Source organism: Anas platyrhynchos, chromosome 1 (genome assembly GCF_047663525.1).
Source record: "Anas platyrhynchos isolate ZD024472 breed Pekin duck chromosome 1, IASCAAS_PekinDuck_T2T, whole genome shotgun sequence".
In the NCBI taxonomy this organism is placed as follows: domain Eukaryota; kingdom Metazoa; phylum Chordata; class Aves; order Anseriformes; family Anatidae; genus Anas; species Anas platyrhynchos.
This window is the reverse complement of record NC_092587.1, coordinates 60087670-60104357: the sequence shown is the minus strand read 5'-3', so window position 1 is coordinate 60104357 and position 16688 is coordinate 60087670. Positions and strand designations below refer to the sequence as shown.

Genomic DNA, 16688 nt, shown 5'->3' with positions numbered 1-16688 from the left:
AATCAGTGTGCAAATAACATACTTTAATGTTGTTTCCCTGAGATTTTAGGTCCCATGGTGGTTATGTTGAATACATCCCTAAATGTAGGTGGAAGGTTTTGTGTACCCATACCCGAACCTATATTGTTATGTAACTAGATAGCTTTGTTCCATTGCTGGTGGCTTCCCTTTTACATTTCTGCTTTTCAGAATCCGTTCTGTGGAGCTGAGCTTTCTTTGACAAGCTGTCACTTGCAGATTTTTCTTTATTTTAGCTTCTGTGCTTTGAGTGAATGAAAAGCTGTGGTACTTCAAAGAGAAACTATTTATATTGATTTTCTTTCTCAATGGAAGAATGCGCTTGAGTGTTGGCATTAAAAGTGTCTGCTGCAAGGATGGCACTACCATGGGTATCAAACTTCAGGTTTTGATTCTGGATGTCCAGAAAGTCTGATCACTGGAGAGCCTTTGGAAATTAAAATAGATCATTACCTATCCGCGTGTTTGCATTACTGTGACACATCACATGAGAGAAACACTACTTAATTTAAAAGGAATAGGGATCAATTACATTAGGGAATACTAAATCTATATAATGAATGTTTATATTTTTAGCGTGTGATGTAATGATTAATCTAGAGGAAGATCTCATAAGACTGAAAGATGTCTGAGCAATCAAAGAGGGGCAGAGTTGTATGTTAGTGGCATGCGGCATTATTTGTGAGGTTGCTGTATGAAAAAGTATTTTCTGGAGAAAAGTGGTAGCACTAAGAGAAGGAATACTTGCTGGAGATAATTTTTTTTTTTTTAGATTTTTTTTTTTAATAGTGTATTTATGCATTCTATTTGAAATGTGCTTGTAGGAATAGTTCCCCTTAAAACATACTTTGCTTTGGAAAATGAATAAATATGGAGAAAATAAAAGCTCAAATACTTTCCTGTTGAGTGTCTTTTGTGTAATTTGTTTTATGGCAGTATGTTTCTAATATGTAGTGAATAGAAGTCTGCCACTTCTTTCAAATTGTTTAATTATCAGAGTAAATCCCTGCATAAGCCTAAAATTACAATTCCCATTGTGATTCCAGAGTTGTTGCCATGCTTATCATGGTAGGACGAAGAGGAAGCTGGTGGTTCTTTCCACATTTCCATGTGGATTTGCATTTTGGTCAGTTTTATTATTGCGTGTTCATATTTATAAATGCAACTATGTGCATTTTGAAGAAGGGAAAATATGTAGCTGGCGCTTGAGGTTCATTTGTTTAAAAGCTTACCACATTTATTTTGAGTTTTAGACTCTCCTTCCTTTTGTTCTACAGTAGTCTGACATCTAGTCTGACAACAGTACTGTCACACTGACTTTGTCTTCTATTCCTAATTAATTACCTTCATATCTTCCAAGAAGGAATAACAGTTGTGGCTTCAGAAGTACTAGAGAACTATTTAGGTGTGGCAGCGATGTCTTCAGTACTTTCATTGTTTTATCCTGCAAATATTGCCTACGTGACGTAGTGTATGTGCCACTTGCATAGTTAACGACTAAACAGAAAACTAAAGTTTGCCAAATTGACTTTGTACCCCATTGCCTTGCTGGGTAAGAATGCTTCTCTTTGCGTTCTTGGGATGGGGTATGCAAAGCCATTCTTTGCATAACTTGCACCTTGGCTAATTAATTTTGACAATTAAGGCCAATAGTATTTTGGGTTTGGTTGTTAACCTCCAAATACAAAGAACTGAAAGCAGCAACTGGAGACCTTGTAAACTGAGAAGTTTACTGTAGTATGTGCCTGCCACTTAGGTAGTTATTTGCTCAGTATTTTAATAGGAATATCTCTCATCTGTGATTTGAAATTTAGTAGTAAGGCCTGATACAATCTTACGTGTGTGTATTTTCAGCCTAAGATTGCTCAAGTGACATCTCTTTCCTATTGTTGAGCAGTCATTTTTAGAAAGCCAAAATAGGTTAGAGATGAAATAAAGCAGTGTTTTCAAATAACATGTCTTAAAAATACAATTAAATTTTTGTTTGGTAAATAGCAAGGTATTGCTGTAACTGGTAACACTTGAGTTATATACTTACGTTTAAGACTCTTATTGTCAGGGTTTCTAAAAGTCTCTTTGAAAAAGGGAGTTGAGCAGGGGCTAATTTGCCACGGATCGGCTTGCTGAGCTGACTTGATGCCTGGCTGCCTGGTGGTTAGATCTGGTGACAGACACAGGGGGAGTCTATGGTCAGGCAGTTGTGGGAGGCAGGTTGGGACCTTTTCTTTGGAGCAACAGCCACACTCAGTTTAGTATTCTGAGAAATCGTACCTCGAAGTAGTCACTACAGTTTTTGGACAATAAGGTTGTTGCATTACTAATCGATCTCTGCTACCTCAAGAAGTATTCTTTTTCTCATTCCTGGTAAGGCACAGTAGGGACTCACTGTCTATACATCTTCTCAGCTCTTTTGGAGGCAAACTGGAAATCAAAAAAGGATTTGGGGATCTGCTCTTCCATGAAATGAGCAGGAGTCAGTGGGAGAAAAGCCTATACCCCTAGTAATTGTCTATAGCCCTCCATTCCTAATAATGGGGAACATGCTGTAACAGCCCTAGTATTTTTCATCTGTTCCAGCATTTTTGTTGATTTTTTTTTTCCTGCTGCATGTCAAGATGTGTGCTTTTTCTTCTTCCTTGTACCAGATAATGCCTGCAAGTGCTTTCTGAGACATAGCAACAGAAGCTTGTGGGTGTCAGTGTAAGGGGGAGTTGAAGAAGAGGATGTGCTGAGTTCTTGCTCAGAAATAGGATAGTGGAGAAAGAAAAAGAAGAGTACCCGCAGTATTTATTCAGGGACAGTATAAGTGTATCTTTGAAAAAACAATTTTTAGTAATTTTACAGCTTGGAAAAGAAAGAAGGTATTGTGTCTAAACATACTAGCAAGAATGAATACAGGATTTGCATTCATTCCCTTTTACACTTGAAATTTTATATAACTGTAGAGTATATAGTCTTAATAAGATAGCTTTTCATGTGATTATATCTTATAAAGGGTATGCGAAAATAAAGTCTTGAATCCAGAGTGCTTTGTCTTCTGTGTTTCTTTTTTTTCCTGCTGAAACCAGGATTCTTTCAATTAGACCAACAACAGCAGTTAAGCAATATCCAAAATGCTATGGATGTGCTTGATAACATTAAAAACAGTGAAAAGGAAAAAACAAGAATAGTTTGAGTAAGCAGCTATTAGATCTTGAAGGTGCAGCAGTCCTTCAGGTGACTGGCCTGGGTCTGATACTTGATCCACCAACGCTGTGCTGCTGTAGCAGAGGAGAATGCCTTGGATGGGTTTGTGCAACCATGAGCCTTCAGGGACAGTGCTTCCTGTAAAGGTGTGGTGGTTTCATATGGGTAGGTAGACAAGCTCTACCACTCTGCTCACTCACTCCTCCCCCCAAAAAAACAAAAACAAAAACAACAGGTTGAGAAAATAGGATGAAAAGAACAGCTTCTGGGTTGAGAAGGACAGGGAGATTGTTCACCAATTACTATTATGGGCAAAGCAGGCTCAGCATAGGGAGATTTATGTAATTTATTGCCTGTCAGTGACAGACTTGAGCAGTGAGAAACTCAAAAGAACCTTCCCTCCCATCCACCCTATTCTACCTCCTTCCCCAGAGCGGTGCAGGGGAATGGGGAATGACTGCTGCAGTCAGTCCTGGACACTTTGTCTCTGCCGCTCCTCCATGGTCCCTCTCTGCCCCTGCTCCCTGTGGGGTCCTTCCCAGGGGATGCCATCCTTCCCGAACTGGTCCTGTGGGAGCTGCCCACAGGCAGCAGCTCTTCAAGAACTGCTCCCACACGGCTCCGTACCACAGGGTCCATCCCCCAGGAGCAAGCTAAGCTGCCCCAGCATGGGTCTCCCCACGGGTGGGCAGCAGCTCCCCCCAGCCCCCCTGCTCCTGCGTGGGCTCCTCTCCACGGGCTGCAGCTCCGGCCCAGGGCCTGCTCCTGCGGGGGCTCTCCATGGGCCACAGCCTCCTCCAGGCCACAGCCACCTGCTCCACTGGGGGCTCCTCCATGGGCTGCAGCGTGGAGATCTGCTCCATGTGGGACCCGTGGGCTGCTGGGGGACAGCCTGCTCCACCAGGGGCCTCTCCCTGCACAGGCTGCAGGGGAACTGCTGCTGCCTGCCTGGAGCACCTCCTGCCCTTCTGCTGCACTTACCTGGGGGCTGCACAGCTGCTTCTCTCACATTTTTTTTTCTCTCACATTTTTCTCACTCCTCTCCCAGCTGCTGTTGCACAGCAGGTTTTTCCCTTCTTGAATTATGTTCTCTCAGAGGTGCTGCCCATGTCCCTCAGCTCTGGCCAGCAGTGGGATGGAGCTAGCTGGAGCTGGCTCTTCGCTAATGTGGGGCAGCTGCTGGGCTCTGCTCACAGAGGTCACCTCTGCAGCTTCCCTCTACCAAAACCTTGCCACATAAACCTAATACAAAAGGTACTGGACTTTAGTAATTTCTTCCTACAGGGCATTCTAGCCCAATCATGAAATTGTTGAATCCACCGTTCCAAATTATCTTTATACACCTTATCTACTGACATCTAAATAAATAGCAGTACTACAGTAGAGAACAGCATTTGTAGGTTCTTTTCTTATGTGAAAGAAGACTTACTTGCCCTTTACTTAAAAGCAATGATCCATTAGTAGCTATTGTGTATGTTGGACAGTCCTCTTCTGGTTGTTTTTGATTTATGTGTGCTGCTTTCGTATACCTAGACTTTGAACGGTCAAATGAGAAGTTCAGACTAAAGCCAAGCCACTTGCTTTCTCATGAGACTTAAGTCTGGACAACTGGTTCCTTGAACTTTGAGTAGTCAAGGATTTCTTCACTTGCCAGGAATGGGCATGTTCTTTTGTGTGGAAAAAAAATATTACTTACCAGATTCTTCTGCTACCTCTTGCTGACCTTGCCTTGATACTTGAGGATTAGTCTACAGCCTTCCTGCAGGAGATGAGCAATTCAAAAACTAGGTAATATATACTGAAGACATTTCAACCCAAATGGGTGGAGAGGTGAAGGATAATAACGGTATTTCATTCAGGAAAGCATCCAGTGGATTGGGAGTGTTACTGTTTGAGTATGCTAATGCTTTTCAGGCCCTGTGCTCTCTCGTAGTGACCTTGCTTTGATACTTCAGGTCTGAAGTTGCACTTATCACAGTAATTGATTGTTCACTGGTAGCCGAAATGATTAATGTCACATTTGTCTGTGCATGTTGCAGAAAGAGACTCAGGAAAGTGACTTATGGTGCTGTATGTGATTGATACCTGCTGTGGCATCCTTGTCAGCACTTGTTCTTGCGGGTGCTGGATCCTCCTTTGCCCTTTGCGTCAGTCAGGTATCTGCTGGTAGATTCCCTTCCTGCACCTCCCACGTAGTGTTTTGCCTTGCCAGTTAGTTCTGAGCTTTGAGCACAAATCACAGGTTGAAATTGTTGGCTTCTTTATTGAGTGGCTGTTCCAACTGGTGTAATCCCCCTCCAGTATCACCTCTCTGTACATAAAGCCCGTGGTGCGTTCAGGAAAAGGTGTGGGCTTAAGCGAGTCAGGGGAAGTGCTTAGTATTTAAAAGAATTTCTGCTTTATTTTCAGGTTATCTGTAATATTTTGTAAGAGCCAATAAAGTTAATGCTCTTAAACAGAATATGACAAGCAGGTATCAAAGCTTGAAGGAACTATTGCTGTACTCTCTAAAGTTCTTACTGTTAGTCAGCAAGATAATCTGGCTGGGATGGTGATGACCAAGTTAGATCTACACCAAGAAAAAGAAATAAAGGGAGTATGTGAAATCTTTACGTGGAGTGGAGCAGTGCTTCATTGAATAATTATGCAAATCTCAGCAACATACAGTACAACGCAAATATCTTCAGCTGTTTGGAAATCAGAAATTTAGCTTAAATAGTGAGATTCTCAAGTGTATGCATAAACCAGCCTTCTGATTTGGGACTTTTGGAGTGTATATTTTAAAACAGTTTTTCTTATAATAATAGGATTGAATCACTCGTCAATTCTATCAAAGGAGAGAGCATATAAGCAAAAAGAAATTGGATAAGCATTTTTAAAGATTGCTTTTGCCTTTGTTTCTGTTTATATGTCAGCTGAATCATGTAATAATTTCTGTAGTTGTATCTTAAAAAGATGCAAAATATTGAAATAATTACGGATGAAACATATTTGGCAGCTGAGCTTTATATTCAGATTTTAGAATAGTACACACAAAAAGTTATATAACCTTAATTTCATGTGCTGTTTAGTGAATGGCTAAGTAGAAGAACCAGCTGAAGCTGCTCACAAAGAATTCAGAATGATGTGCTTCTCATTGAGAGATGCTTTTTAGTTTCAGATTTGACTTGCTCATTGGTACGCTTTGAATGCTAGACTATTTAGCGTGTTGTTTTAGCAGTTGTTTAGCTGATATTTTCTGGATCATGTCATCAGTTTTGGCACTAGGTTGCTAGGGCGAAGACTTACTGTAGCTGGGCCATTTCAAAGCTTCAATGTTCAGGCTGTTGTTACACTTTTGAGATGAAGTGGGTTACTTGAATGGAGTAGTGTTTAAGTTCTCATGTTCCTAGAATGCGTTAAATGGAAAGATGTAATTGTGGTGTAAAAAAATTAACATTGCAGTCTTGTTTCCCTATTATGAAGTCAGCATTTTTCTAAGCTTCAATGAACTTTTGAGAGAGAGAAGTCTGTCAGGAGTCAGATTCTACCAGCAAGTAGGGATTTTTGTTTTGTGAACTCTGTGCAAAGGCATGGCTTCTCCAATTAATCTCTAGTTATTTGATCTTCCGATAGATTGACTTCCTTTTGGCTTTAAAATACAGTTATTGAGATAATAGAGTAGATATTTTCTCATGACTGTTATAAAGATCTTCAACTTTAATCCCACTTTGACTGGTTTATCTGGGAAAAATTTTTACAAGGAAAACATTACTACAAATGTGATTTTTGAAATCACAGAAACACTCCTATTGGGGTAGGAGTTTTTTATATACTTTTTGCAGAAATAAATGAAAAAAAATCCATGTTATCTTATAGAAATTGGCAACACGTAGGTTTCAGATTTTTTTTTTCTTTAAATTACAGCTTTTATAAAGAGAATTGATAGAATGATTTTGTGTACACTGTTTACTGTAATCAGGATCAAAGCCTTGGGAGAGGGGGTAGAGGGCAGTGATGTGTATTATGGGGTAATTTTTAAAGGAGCTTAATTCTTGTTTTCTTTTCCTTTGTTTGTTTGTTTGTTTTTTAATGGCATTCTCAGTTCAGTGGTAAACAAACTGTTACTCAAAATTTATGTGGCAGCCTAGTAGTTGAGATAATTTGGTATCTCGTGATTTTGTAGACTAAGCATATTCTGGTAAAGACGTAAGATGTAATTATTTTTTGGCTTGAAAGATAAATCTTGTATGTATTCTCATTAACATTTTAAAAATACTATTGCAGCTGTGTTGGGGTAGAGGAGCATCATGCTGTTGACATTGATCTGTACCATTGTCCCAACTGTGCAATTCTCCATGGACCTTCTCTAAGTAAGTATGGGTTATTCAGATACATATTATTTACATATATTTATTTTATATTTTTAATGTCTCTTCTCTTGAAGTGCTATTGAAAAAGACTGTTTAGAGAGATGTTCAAGATGACTTTGATTATTTAGGAGGTACTGGTTCTGTGTGACAAACTTTGAACTGATAAAAAAAACAACAACAACAATCTCAATAACAAAATCTACAAGCTGTCTTTTTTTGAGAGAGGTTCCTTGATCTGGAGATGAAGATAGAATAAAATATAAACCACAGCTGTATATTAGAGAAATCAAAGTGTGCAGAGCTAGAAGAAAACAATCCGTACTTGACAGAGAGAGAGAGAGAGAAAGTTAGGGAATCGTTAAAAAAAAAAAAAAAAAAAAAAGTCAAGTACAGGTAGTGATGCTTTCTCCTACTGTACATATTACATGCTACTTCAAAAAAAAGAACAGTCTTTTGGAACTTTTTTTTTCACTATTTTGTATTTTAATCATGAAAATCCTCATACCTAGGAAAGCAACCTTTAGAAAATAAAAAAGGTAGCTCTCTTATCTTTCTTGATGATTAAGGAGTATGTGTCACAACAATCCAGTGAAATTTGAGAGCTGGAGCTTGCTGTCTTACTTTTCTTCTATGTCCTTGAGACTTACACTGCTCTGAATTCCAGGTATCCGATTTGTAAACATGTTCCCACCAAATTCCTCAAGAAATTTTGTGAGTTACTAGAAGAGACTATGAAGCAGTGGCAAGAGAGACAGACCTCTTTGGTTCTATCAGTAGATACGTTCAGTGTAGAGATCTGAAGTGGAAAGATAACGTTTCACTTCTGAAGAAAATGTTTTTTGTCTTTCTGTAACTACTGCAAGGGCACTGCTCTATCTAATTCCCTAGATTTTTCAACATGACTTCTGTTCTCAAAAGAAAGTAATGTAAAAATGAATTTCACCTGTCCAGCAATGAATTAAGTTTCTATGTTCAAACCTGAAAAACTATATGCACTGTGTTTCTTACGCACTAACACGAAAAATGTCCGTATGTGCTTAGTGTCCAAGCACTATGTTGTGGTCATTTGTGTTTTTTCATGTATATTTTTTTCTTTCCTTGAAGACCACCTAATGATTTACAGCCACCTCAGGATCTAGAATCATTACAAGCTGAATTCACTTTACCATTTAGAAGCTATAATTTTGAAACCACTGCACCTTCACTGGTAGTTCTGTGGACTATGAATGAAGTGATTAATTTCACTTATTTATGCAATTAATACATGTTGTATAATACGTATTTTGTGTGTAGGTTATATTTAATACCTTCAATATTAGCTACCTTCAGGTTAGGGCCTGAAAGTAAGATAAATGTACTTGCTTGTAGTTCTTACTGTTCTGGTGAACTCTTTCAGCTAAAACGCTGTATGTGTCTCTTGTAAATAAGAGTACAAATATCAGCCATTTCTTTTCCCACCTTTCTGCCTATTTTTTTTTTCCCTGTGGAATAGAGAAGCTGGGAGAAAGAGTGGAAGGGGGTACATATCAGGCTTTGCAAAAACTAAAAAAAAAAATAGAGTTTGGAACTTTTTTCTTTTGTTGATTTGACAGAGCTAGTGTGCTTCATCATCCTGTTGATTCCTGTGAATATTTTTTTTTTTTTTTCAATGCAAAGGCTTCTAGTTCTAATGCCAGCTGTGTTTCACCTGCAGCAATTTGAGTCATTTCTGTGTTGGAAGTCTTTTAAAAGACAAGAATCTGTAGTAAAAATTATCCGTACTACATCATATTGCCTGAAGTGGGTACATCTAGATTTATTAGAAGCTTCAGGCTTATCAACCCAAGCAGAGGTGATATGTTGAAATATATCTTAATTTGTAATTTTATTAATTGTACTCAGCTAAGTTGTCAGAATCAAATCTACGATGGTTTGTGGTTTGGACTTCAGCATGTTTTAATGTTGAGAGAGACGGATAATGTTTCTTGACTCCAAATGTTGCAACAATGCTTCACAGTGCTTCAGGTGTATGCAATTATATGTAGAAGTAAAGACATCTTTTATTTACTGCTTCATAGTCTAAAACCCCTTTGTCTAAAGGAGTTCTGGAAGAGACCAGAATCCAACTGTGTTCAATTTAAGAGGACAAGCATATCTGTAACTTTGGCACATATATAATCCCACCTAATAAAATGACACTGTGAAAAAAACAACCAACCAACCAAAAAAACCTGCAAGAATATACGAGAAACATACGCTCATCCAAGTGGATTTAGATTCACTATCGTACAAAATTAATTATGTAAGAGCTCCAGTAATTAAAAGAAATCTACTATATAGTTAGATGTAAAAATCAAATTAACTAATACAGAAGTATTGATCAATTTCTTTTTGTATTTCAACCAAAAAAAACCCAACCAACCAAACAAAAAAACATCCTGATTTGATTATCTGTCATTTTTCAATGGGAGACCAACACACCAAATTTTATGTGAATGTCTAGTTTTTAATTTTCCTTGGCCCTTTAAGTATAAGGAGATGTTAAAAACGCAATTTAGTTGCTTTTGGATTCTCAGGTTCCCCAAATTGTAATAGAACAGTAACTTATTCTTTGTTCTTTACTATTATTTTGTGATGGAGAATACCAGTTTAGAGCAACTCAGAATTTCATTGTTTTGGGGCACAATGCTTGCATTATATGCATTGTGCTTGCATAGTAAAGGTTGTACCTGCCAAAACACCTTATACCCCAAATTGTTATGGTAAGATAAGCAGTGGATAAAATCAGGGTTGTCTTGTTTCATATGGAGAGATAGCACAATGGGATTAGGTTCTGTTAATTCTGTACTAATGCATAAAACAAAGTCTATAGGATCTTGAAGAGGTTGGATTCTTCTGTTTATTAAAAATAAAACCCGGATATTTAGGAAATCAAAATTTGAGTTTTGTTGATTTACTCTTTAGGTTTGAACGATCTTCAGGTTGTTGCTGTTTATTTATTTTATATTGTACTCAGTATGGGATTTTGAGTCTTTGTGTATAATGCGCACTGATGTTGTAGATGGGAGGAGCTCTAGAAGTCCAAATGGTCATTGTCAGCTCTTCTGAAGATTTCATTTGTTGCAATAGGTAGGGTGTCACCTGCGTAACCAATAAGGTTTGTTAATCTCAGCTATGTGTCTGAAGCATGTCTGGCTCACTGATAGAATGACTGCTAACCTTTGGCATCTGATTTAACTAACTCAAAGTTTAATCCTTCTGAAACTTTTAGTGAAAAAGAGGAGGAACTGGCACAGACATGACTACACAGAGTTGGATGATGGCTCCAAACCGGTGCAGGCTGGAACGCGGACCTTCGTTAAACAGCTGCGGGCTCGTTCCTTTCCAAGGTACAGAAGCTCACTTAAACATTTCAGTGAAAAAAAAAAAAAAGAGAAACTTAGTGGGCTGAGTATGTCTTCGAGAAGGTGAATAACATTTCCCTGCTTCAGAAAATTAAGGCCTAGGATTATTACTTCCTCCTCCTATCCCACCCTCCCCATCTGAAACAGTGAGTCCCTTTTTCAGGTGGATAAATTTGACCTTTCATGCAGCAGCTTCCCCTGTTCAGTTTTGCACTGGGCTGTATTGTCTGTCAGGGCTGCTACAGGGTGATGGCTGTTGAGTTTGCTTTTCTTTTGGTTTTGTTTCTCTTTCTTTGAGAATAAAATAGAATAATTCAATTGGAAGGAACCTTCAAAGCTCATCTAGCCCAACTGTCTGAGCTTCAGAGCTAACCAAAAGTTAAAACATGTTATTGTGGGCATTGTCCAAATGCCTCTTGAACGCTGACAGGCCTGGGGCATCAACCACCAGGCTAGGAAGCATGTTCCAGTCTTCGGCTACCCTCAGAGTAAAGAAATTTTTCCTCATGTCCCATCTGAAGCTCCTCTTGTGCAGCTCTGTGCCATTCCCTTGCACCTTGTCATCAGTTCTCAGGGAGCAGAGACCGGCACCTCCTGCTCCACTTCCTCTCCTCAGGGAGTTGCAGAGAGCCATAAGGTCGCCTCTCAGCCTTTTTTTTTTTCCCAACTAGACAACACAAGTGTTCTCAGCCTCTTCTCACAGGACATGTATTCCAGCCCTTTTACCAGCCCTGTTGCCCTCCTCTGGGTGCTTTCAAGTATCTTAACATCCTTTTTATATTGTGGAGTGCAGAACTCTACACAGTGTTCAAGGTGAGGCTGCACCAATGCTGAATGTAGCAGGAGATTCCCTTCTTTGGACCTGCTGGCCATGCTGTGTCTGATGTATCCAAAAATACAGCTTTTCCTTCTGGCTGCCAGGGCACGCTGCTGGCTCATGTTGAGTCTGCTGGCAACCAGCACCCCTAGGTCCATTTCTGCAGGGCTGCTCTCCAGCCATTCTGCTCTAGTCTGTACCTGTGTCTGACATTACTCTGTCCTGGGGGCAGCATCTGGCATTTACCTTCGTTGAACTTCACGTTGTTGATGATTGTCCAGTGCTCCAGTCTATCTAGATGCCTCTGTAAGGCAGTGTGGGTGCAGCAGCAAGAGTGGTTGACGTTTACTTTTCTTTTTATGTGCCTGAACTGTCAGAATACTGTCTATTCCTCTAGTCCAGGAAAGGAGAGATTGGGTAATTACTCCTCAATTTCATTCCAGATAACAAAGCACATTTACATGTGCTCTAGCCTACCCATTCTCTCATGCTTTAGAGGAAAGTGGAGAAAATTGTTTGTAACAGAAATCATCTCAATCAGTCTATGGCTGTCTTTTTCACTGTAGACGTATGGGTTTTAACTCTTTATGGCTCTCTGTACTAACTCTGTATTAACTCTCTGTATGGCTTTTAACTCTTTAAAGGACTCTTTGTTGTTGTTGTTAACATTAACATTATTGTTGTATTTTTTATTTTTTTGGGGAGAATTCCTTTTTCTCATCCTCTTAAATGACTGTGTTCAATCGCATAGAAGGACTGTGACTTCCCAGGTTATGCTTGATAATAACTGATTCCTTACTGGTTTATATTGTTGTCCTTGTCTTTCAGTTTAATGTTTAGTTTGATGGTAATACTGGGTCCAATTCTTTTGGATTCAAATGCAGCCATTCCAACCTGTCCTCCCCCAAACTGTGACATGATTATTTTTTTTTTAGTAGTGCTTGGATGCTCTTCTGCTAATATTCCATTATTTCTTTCTGTTAGTGCTGATGAAGTAATTTTGAAAATGCATGGAAGCCAGCTGACACAAAGATACTTGGAGAAGCATGGGTTTGATGTTCCCATAATGGTTGCAAAATTAGATGGTCTGGGGCTCAGACTTCCTCCGCCAACTTTCTCTGTCTTAGATGTGGAACGCTATGTAGGTAAGGGTCACTGTGGAATATGTGCAAATGATACTGTTTTTAAAGTAAAATAAATATTTGCATGATTATAAGAGCTTCTAGAATGCTAAATATATACTATAAATTGAATGCTTCTAACCAGAGGGTTGGCAAAGAGTACAATTAAGGCTACTGATTTGAATTTTGTTTGTGGTAGGTTTGTGACAGGAGTACACCATTACTTCTCAACTTTCAGAAGTGTTAATTTTGGTGCAAGCTAAACAGAGCATGTTTTTGTTCTGCTACAAGATTGTTCAGTTTTTGAGAATTGAATGAATCACTGTTAGGGTCGATGAAGATTAATCAGTGGTCAGACTACTGCAAAACTTAATGTTTTGGGCTCAGTGAATTGGTGTTTCCATACTAAATCAATCTTTTGGAAATTTGTTCATTTCATTAGTATGCCTATATTTTGACCTGCCAGGTTCTTCAGTTCAGGAACAAAATTGGAATGCTGCAGATTTACTTTTCTGGTTTTGAAATTAAAAATAAGAAAACTGAAATAAAATTGTTCTAGGTAGGATTTGTCAAGATGCTATTAACTTGGAATTTTCAAGTAAATATAGTGTGCATCTAGATGCACTCATTTCTTCATTCCAGAATGAATTGTCAAATTTGATTCGTGTATAACTAAATAGACATAATTCAGTTACGGTTATAATTTTGTCATTACTCCTTTCTCTTGGCTAAAGGTTGCTTCTTGCTTGCCTATTTCTACAGATTTCACTTGAAAATATGTCTAATGTAAAGAAATTCTTGTTGTATTTAGAAATTAAGCTTGCCTTATGGCTTAATTCAATTAAATCAGACTGTGCTTAGAAGATAAGCTGGGGGGGAAGAGTGTAAAATGTTTACAACAGAGTACCTGCATGGTTTCCAATATAAAAAGCTATCCGCTAATTATGGCAGAAGTTTAGTGCAGTTGAAGGAAGATCTATTATTTGTAAAGAATTCTCAATGGTCCTTGTGTTATAGATTCAAGAACTGTGGTGATGATTAAAAGGAAGAGTGAGGAAGAGATCTGCCTTGATAACATTCTCCACACTAGTCTTTCCAGTGACAGCCACAAAACCAATTTCTTTCCTTTTTTTATTTAAAAAAAAAAAAAAAGTAAAAAAAAGTTGCAGTGATTCTGTATTGCTCCTTTTTTTTTTTTTTTTGGTTAACCGCAAGAAAGAGTATTTATCTTTAGACTTTTTTCAGTTCTGTCCTTTGCTGACTGTAACAATTAAAGCTAGACACATTAAAGCTGGTTTATACCAATCTGTCCTTGTTCTATGAGAATGCTAACAATAGTGGAGTATTTGTACAGAAATATATTGATAAAAGCTGCATCTAGAACAGCTGTTTTTATCTGTGGTAGGATTAAGAAAGTCATCTTGTATTTCACAGGTGGTGACAAAGTGATAGATGTAATAGATGTAGCAAGACAAGCAGACAGCAAAATGAAGCTCCATAATTATATTAAATATTTCACAAATCCTGACCGACCAAAAGTATTGAACGTGATCAGCCTGGAGTTCTCGGACACAAAGTGAGTATTGACTTCAGTTCCTTGAATGTAGGAAGTGGTTTTCACTAAGGTGAACACTGTGTGTAGGAATATAATGTCTCTAGTGTTAAAGATAAGAGGCTTCATATTTTATGTAGACAGCTACTGTGATGTAATATGGGTATAAAACATTTTTACTAATTCATAAGTAATAACTCTGTAGGAAGCAAACATTTAATGTTGTCATTTAAAAAGAGGGGCACTTACTCTTGATCTTATTTATGTATATATATATATTTTTTTTTTCTTTAAAGGATGTCTGAATTAGTGGAAGTACCAGATATTGCCAGAAAGCTTTCATGGGTGGAAAATTATTGGCCAGATGATTCTGTCTTCCCTAAGCCTTTTGTTCAGAAGTATTGCTTGATGGGTGTCCAGGACAGCTATACTGATTTTCATATCGATTTTGGAGGAACTTCAGTTTGGTACCATGTTCTCTGGGTATGAAGGCTTCTCGATTTATAACTGTATGAAACACAATTTACTCAGAGTGCAGCTTTCTTCTATGGCATTTTTGCCTGTTAAGAATGATTTTTCTTAGCAGGCAAAGGAGGAGCTGGAAAGTGAGAGTGAAGTTGGTGTCTTGTTTTCATGCTTTTAATTATCATGCTGTTGGTGATTTCTAGACTATAATTGTTTGGTTGACTATTTTAATAGACCGGTAGATGGTATAGTGAGGTTTTAGTATTAAAAAATAAATTAAATGAAAATGAATGACATTGTTGGGTGTTTTTCACATCACAAAATGCATGCCCGTTCTTCCCCCCTCCCGCCTCCCCCAGTTGGTTACTGTACTATTAATTAAGGTTTTGGACAATTGCAGCTGTGACACTGGTCAATCAGTTGCTTTTGTTGCAAATAACTCAGAGGTAGTACTGTGCCTCCAAAAGGACATATATTTATTTATTTGATATTTTTATTTAATAGGGTGAGAAGATCTTCTATTTGATCAAGCCCACTGATGAAAATTTGGCTCTCTATGAGTCTTGGAGCTCATCTGTCACCCAAAGTGAAGTATATTTTGGGGACAAGGTTGACAAATGTTACAAATGTGTTGTAAAGCAAGGACACACTTTATTTGTTCCAACAGGTAAGATTTTACAATTATTACTAGGACATAGCATATTTAATTACCATTATTAAGGGTATCTTAAATGGCACGTTACATTATCAATAATTGGTTTATTCTGAATTTCTGAATGAATGAAGAGAGGAGTTGGAGTATGGAATAAGACCCAAACAATGATACCAGCTTTTGAGACAAATGTTAAAAAAAAAAGAAAAATTCTGTAAGGCTGATTAAAGGCTTCAAAAAAATCTGATCTGTACTGAAATGCATTTTTGCTGTTCCTGCTTGGTAGGATGGATATCCTGATGGTAGTGAATGTCATAATTATTTTGTAATCTCTGTAATATGTTTGGAGTAGAGTTGTGATTTAAAATTAATGTTGCATATAGAAGAATACCACCTACTGGGAGGCTCTCGAGAGTTATTTAAATATTGTTAAAGATATTGTTCTTAAATAACAGTCATATTGTTCTGTTCAAGATATACTATGTGGCTTTACTGTTGTTTTAGTCAGTGTCTGGGGGAACATGTAGGGTAGGATTGAAATACACATCCTCCATGAAGAGTCAGAGGTATTCATCTACTGTGATGAGTGAAAAATTAAAACCATACTGACAAATGCAAAATGCAATTGGAAATTTGAGGCACTCTACATTTCATTGCACTTTTTAAACAACAGAAATAAAACAAAGCAATCTATAATATTAATTTAAAACAAACAACAATTTAATTTGTTTAGAACAAACAACAACAACAAACACAAACACCAATCCTTAGATTGCTTCTGCTATTGTCCCCTTCAGTCTTTTATATTCCATTCTGTAATTTCATTTGAAGGCAACATAGTAGCTATGTTGGTTATTCAGCATAGCTACTAGTTTCAGGTCTTTTTGTATGTGGTACCACAACAACTAGAACTGGTTGTTTTTAGCTGAATGAGGGCATGGCATAGTTGCTTGTGATTTGGGCTGATCTTGCATCAAGTTGAGGAGCTTTCTTTGTTTGTACATGTTGCCTGTGCTCAGTTAAACCATGGGCTAATCTCCAAATGTGTGGCCAACTGGTCTGTTGTTGAATACAGAAAGGTCTGCATGCAGGTAAAATCAGAAAAAGCCTTGGAAAAGGGAACTCTGTATTAGTTTATTTAT

The 16688-nt window shown here is 37.9% G+C and overlaps 1 protein-coding gene across 2 annotated transcripts in view; it reads left to right on the top strand.

Moving 5' to 3' along the window:
- Positions 1–16688, top strand: part of KDM7A (lysine demethylase 7A) — a 57508-nt gene that overhangs the window by 17055 nt on the left and 23765 nt on the right. For both annotated transcript variants that reach the window (XM_072038894.1, XM_072038898.1), the window contains exons 2-7: positions 7471–7556; positions 10807–10924; positions 12741–12901; positions 14312–14453; positions 14726–14912; positions 15399–15561. In XM_072038894.1, coding sequence (XP_071894995.1) covers positions 7471–7556; positions 10807–10924; positions 12741–12901; positions 14312–14453; positions 14726–14912; positions 15399–15561 — 857 coding nt within the window. The remainder of the gene's footprint in view (positions 1–7470; positions 7557–10806; positions 10925–12740; positions 12902–14311; positions 14454–14725; positions 14913–15398; positions 15562–16688) is intronic.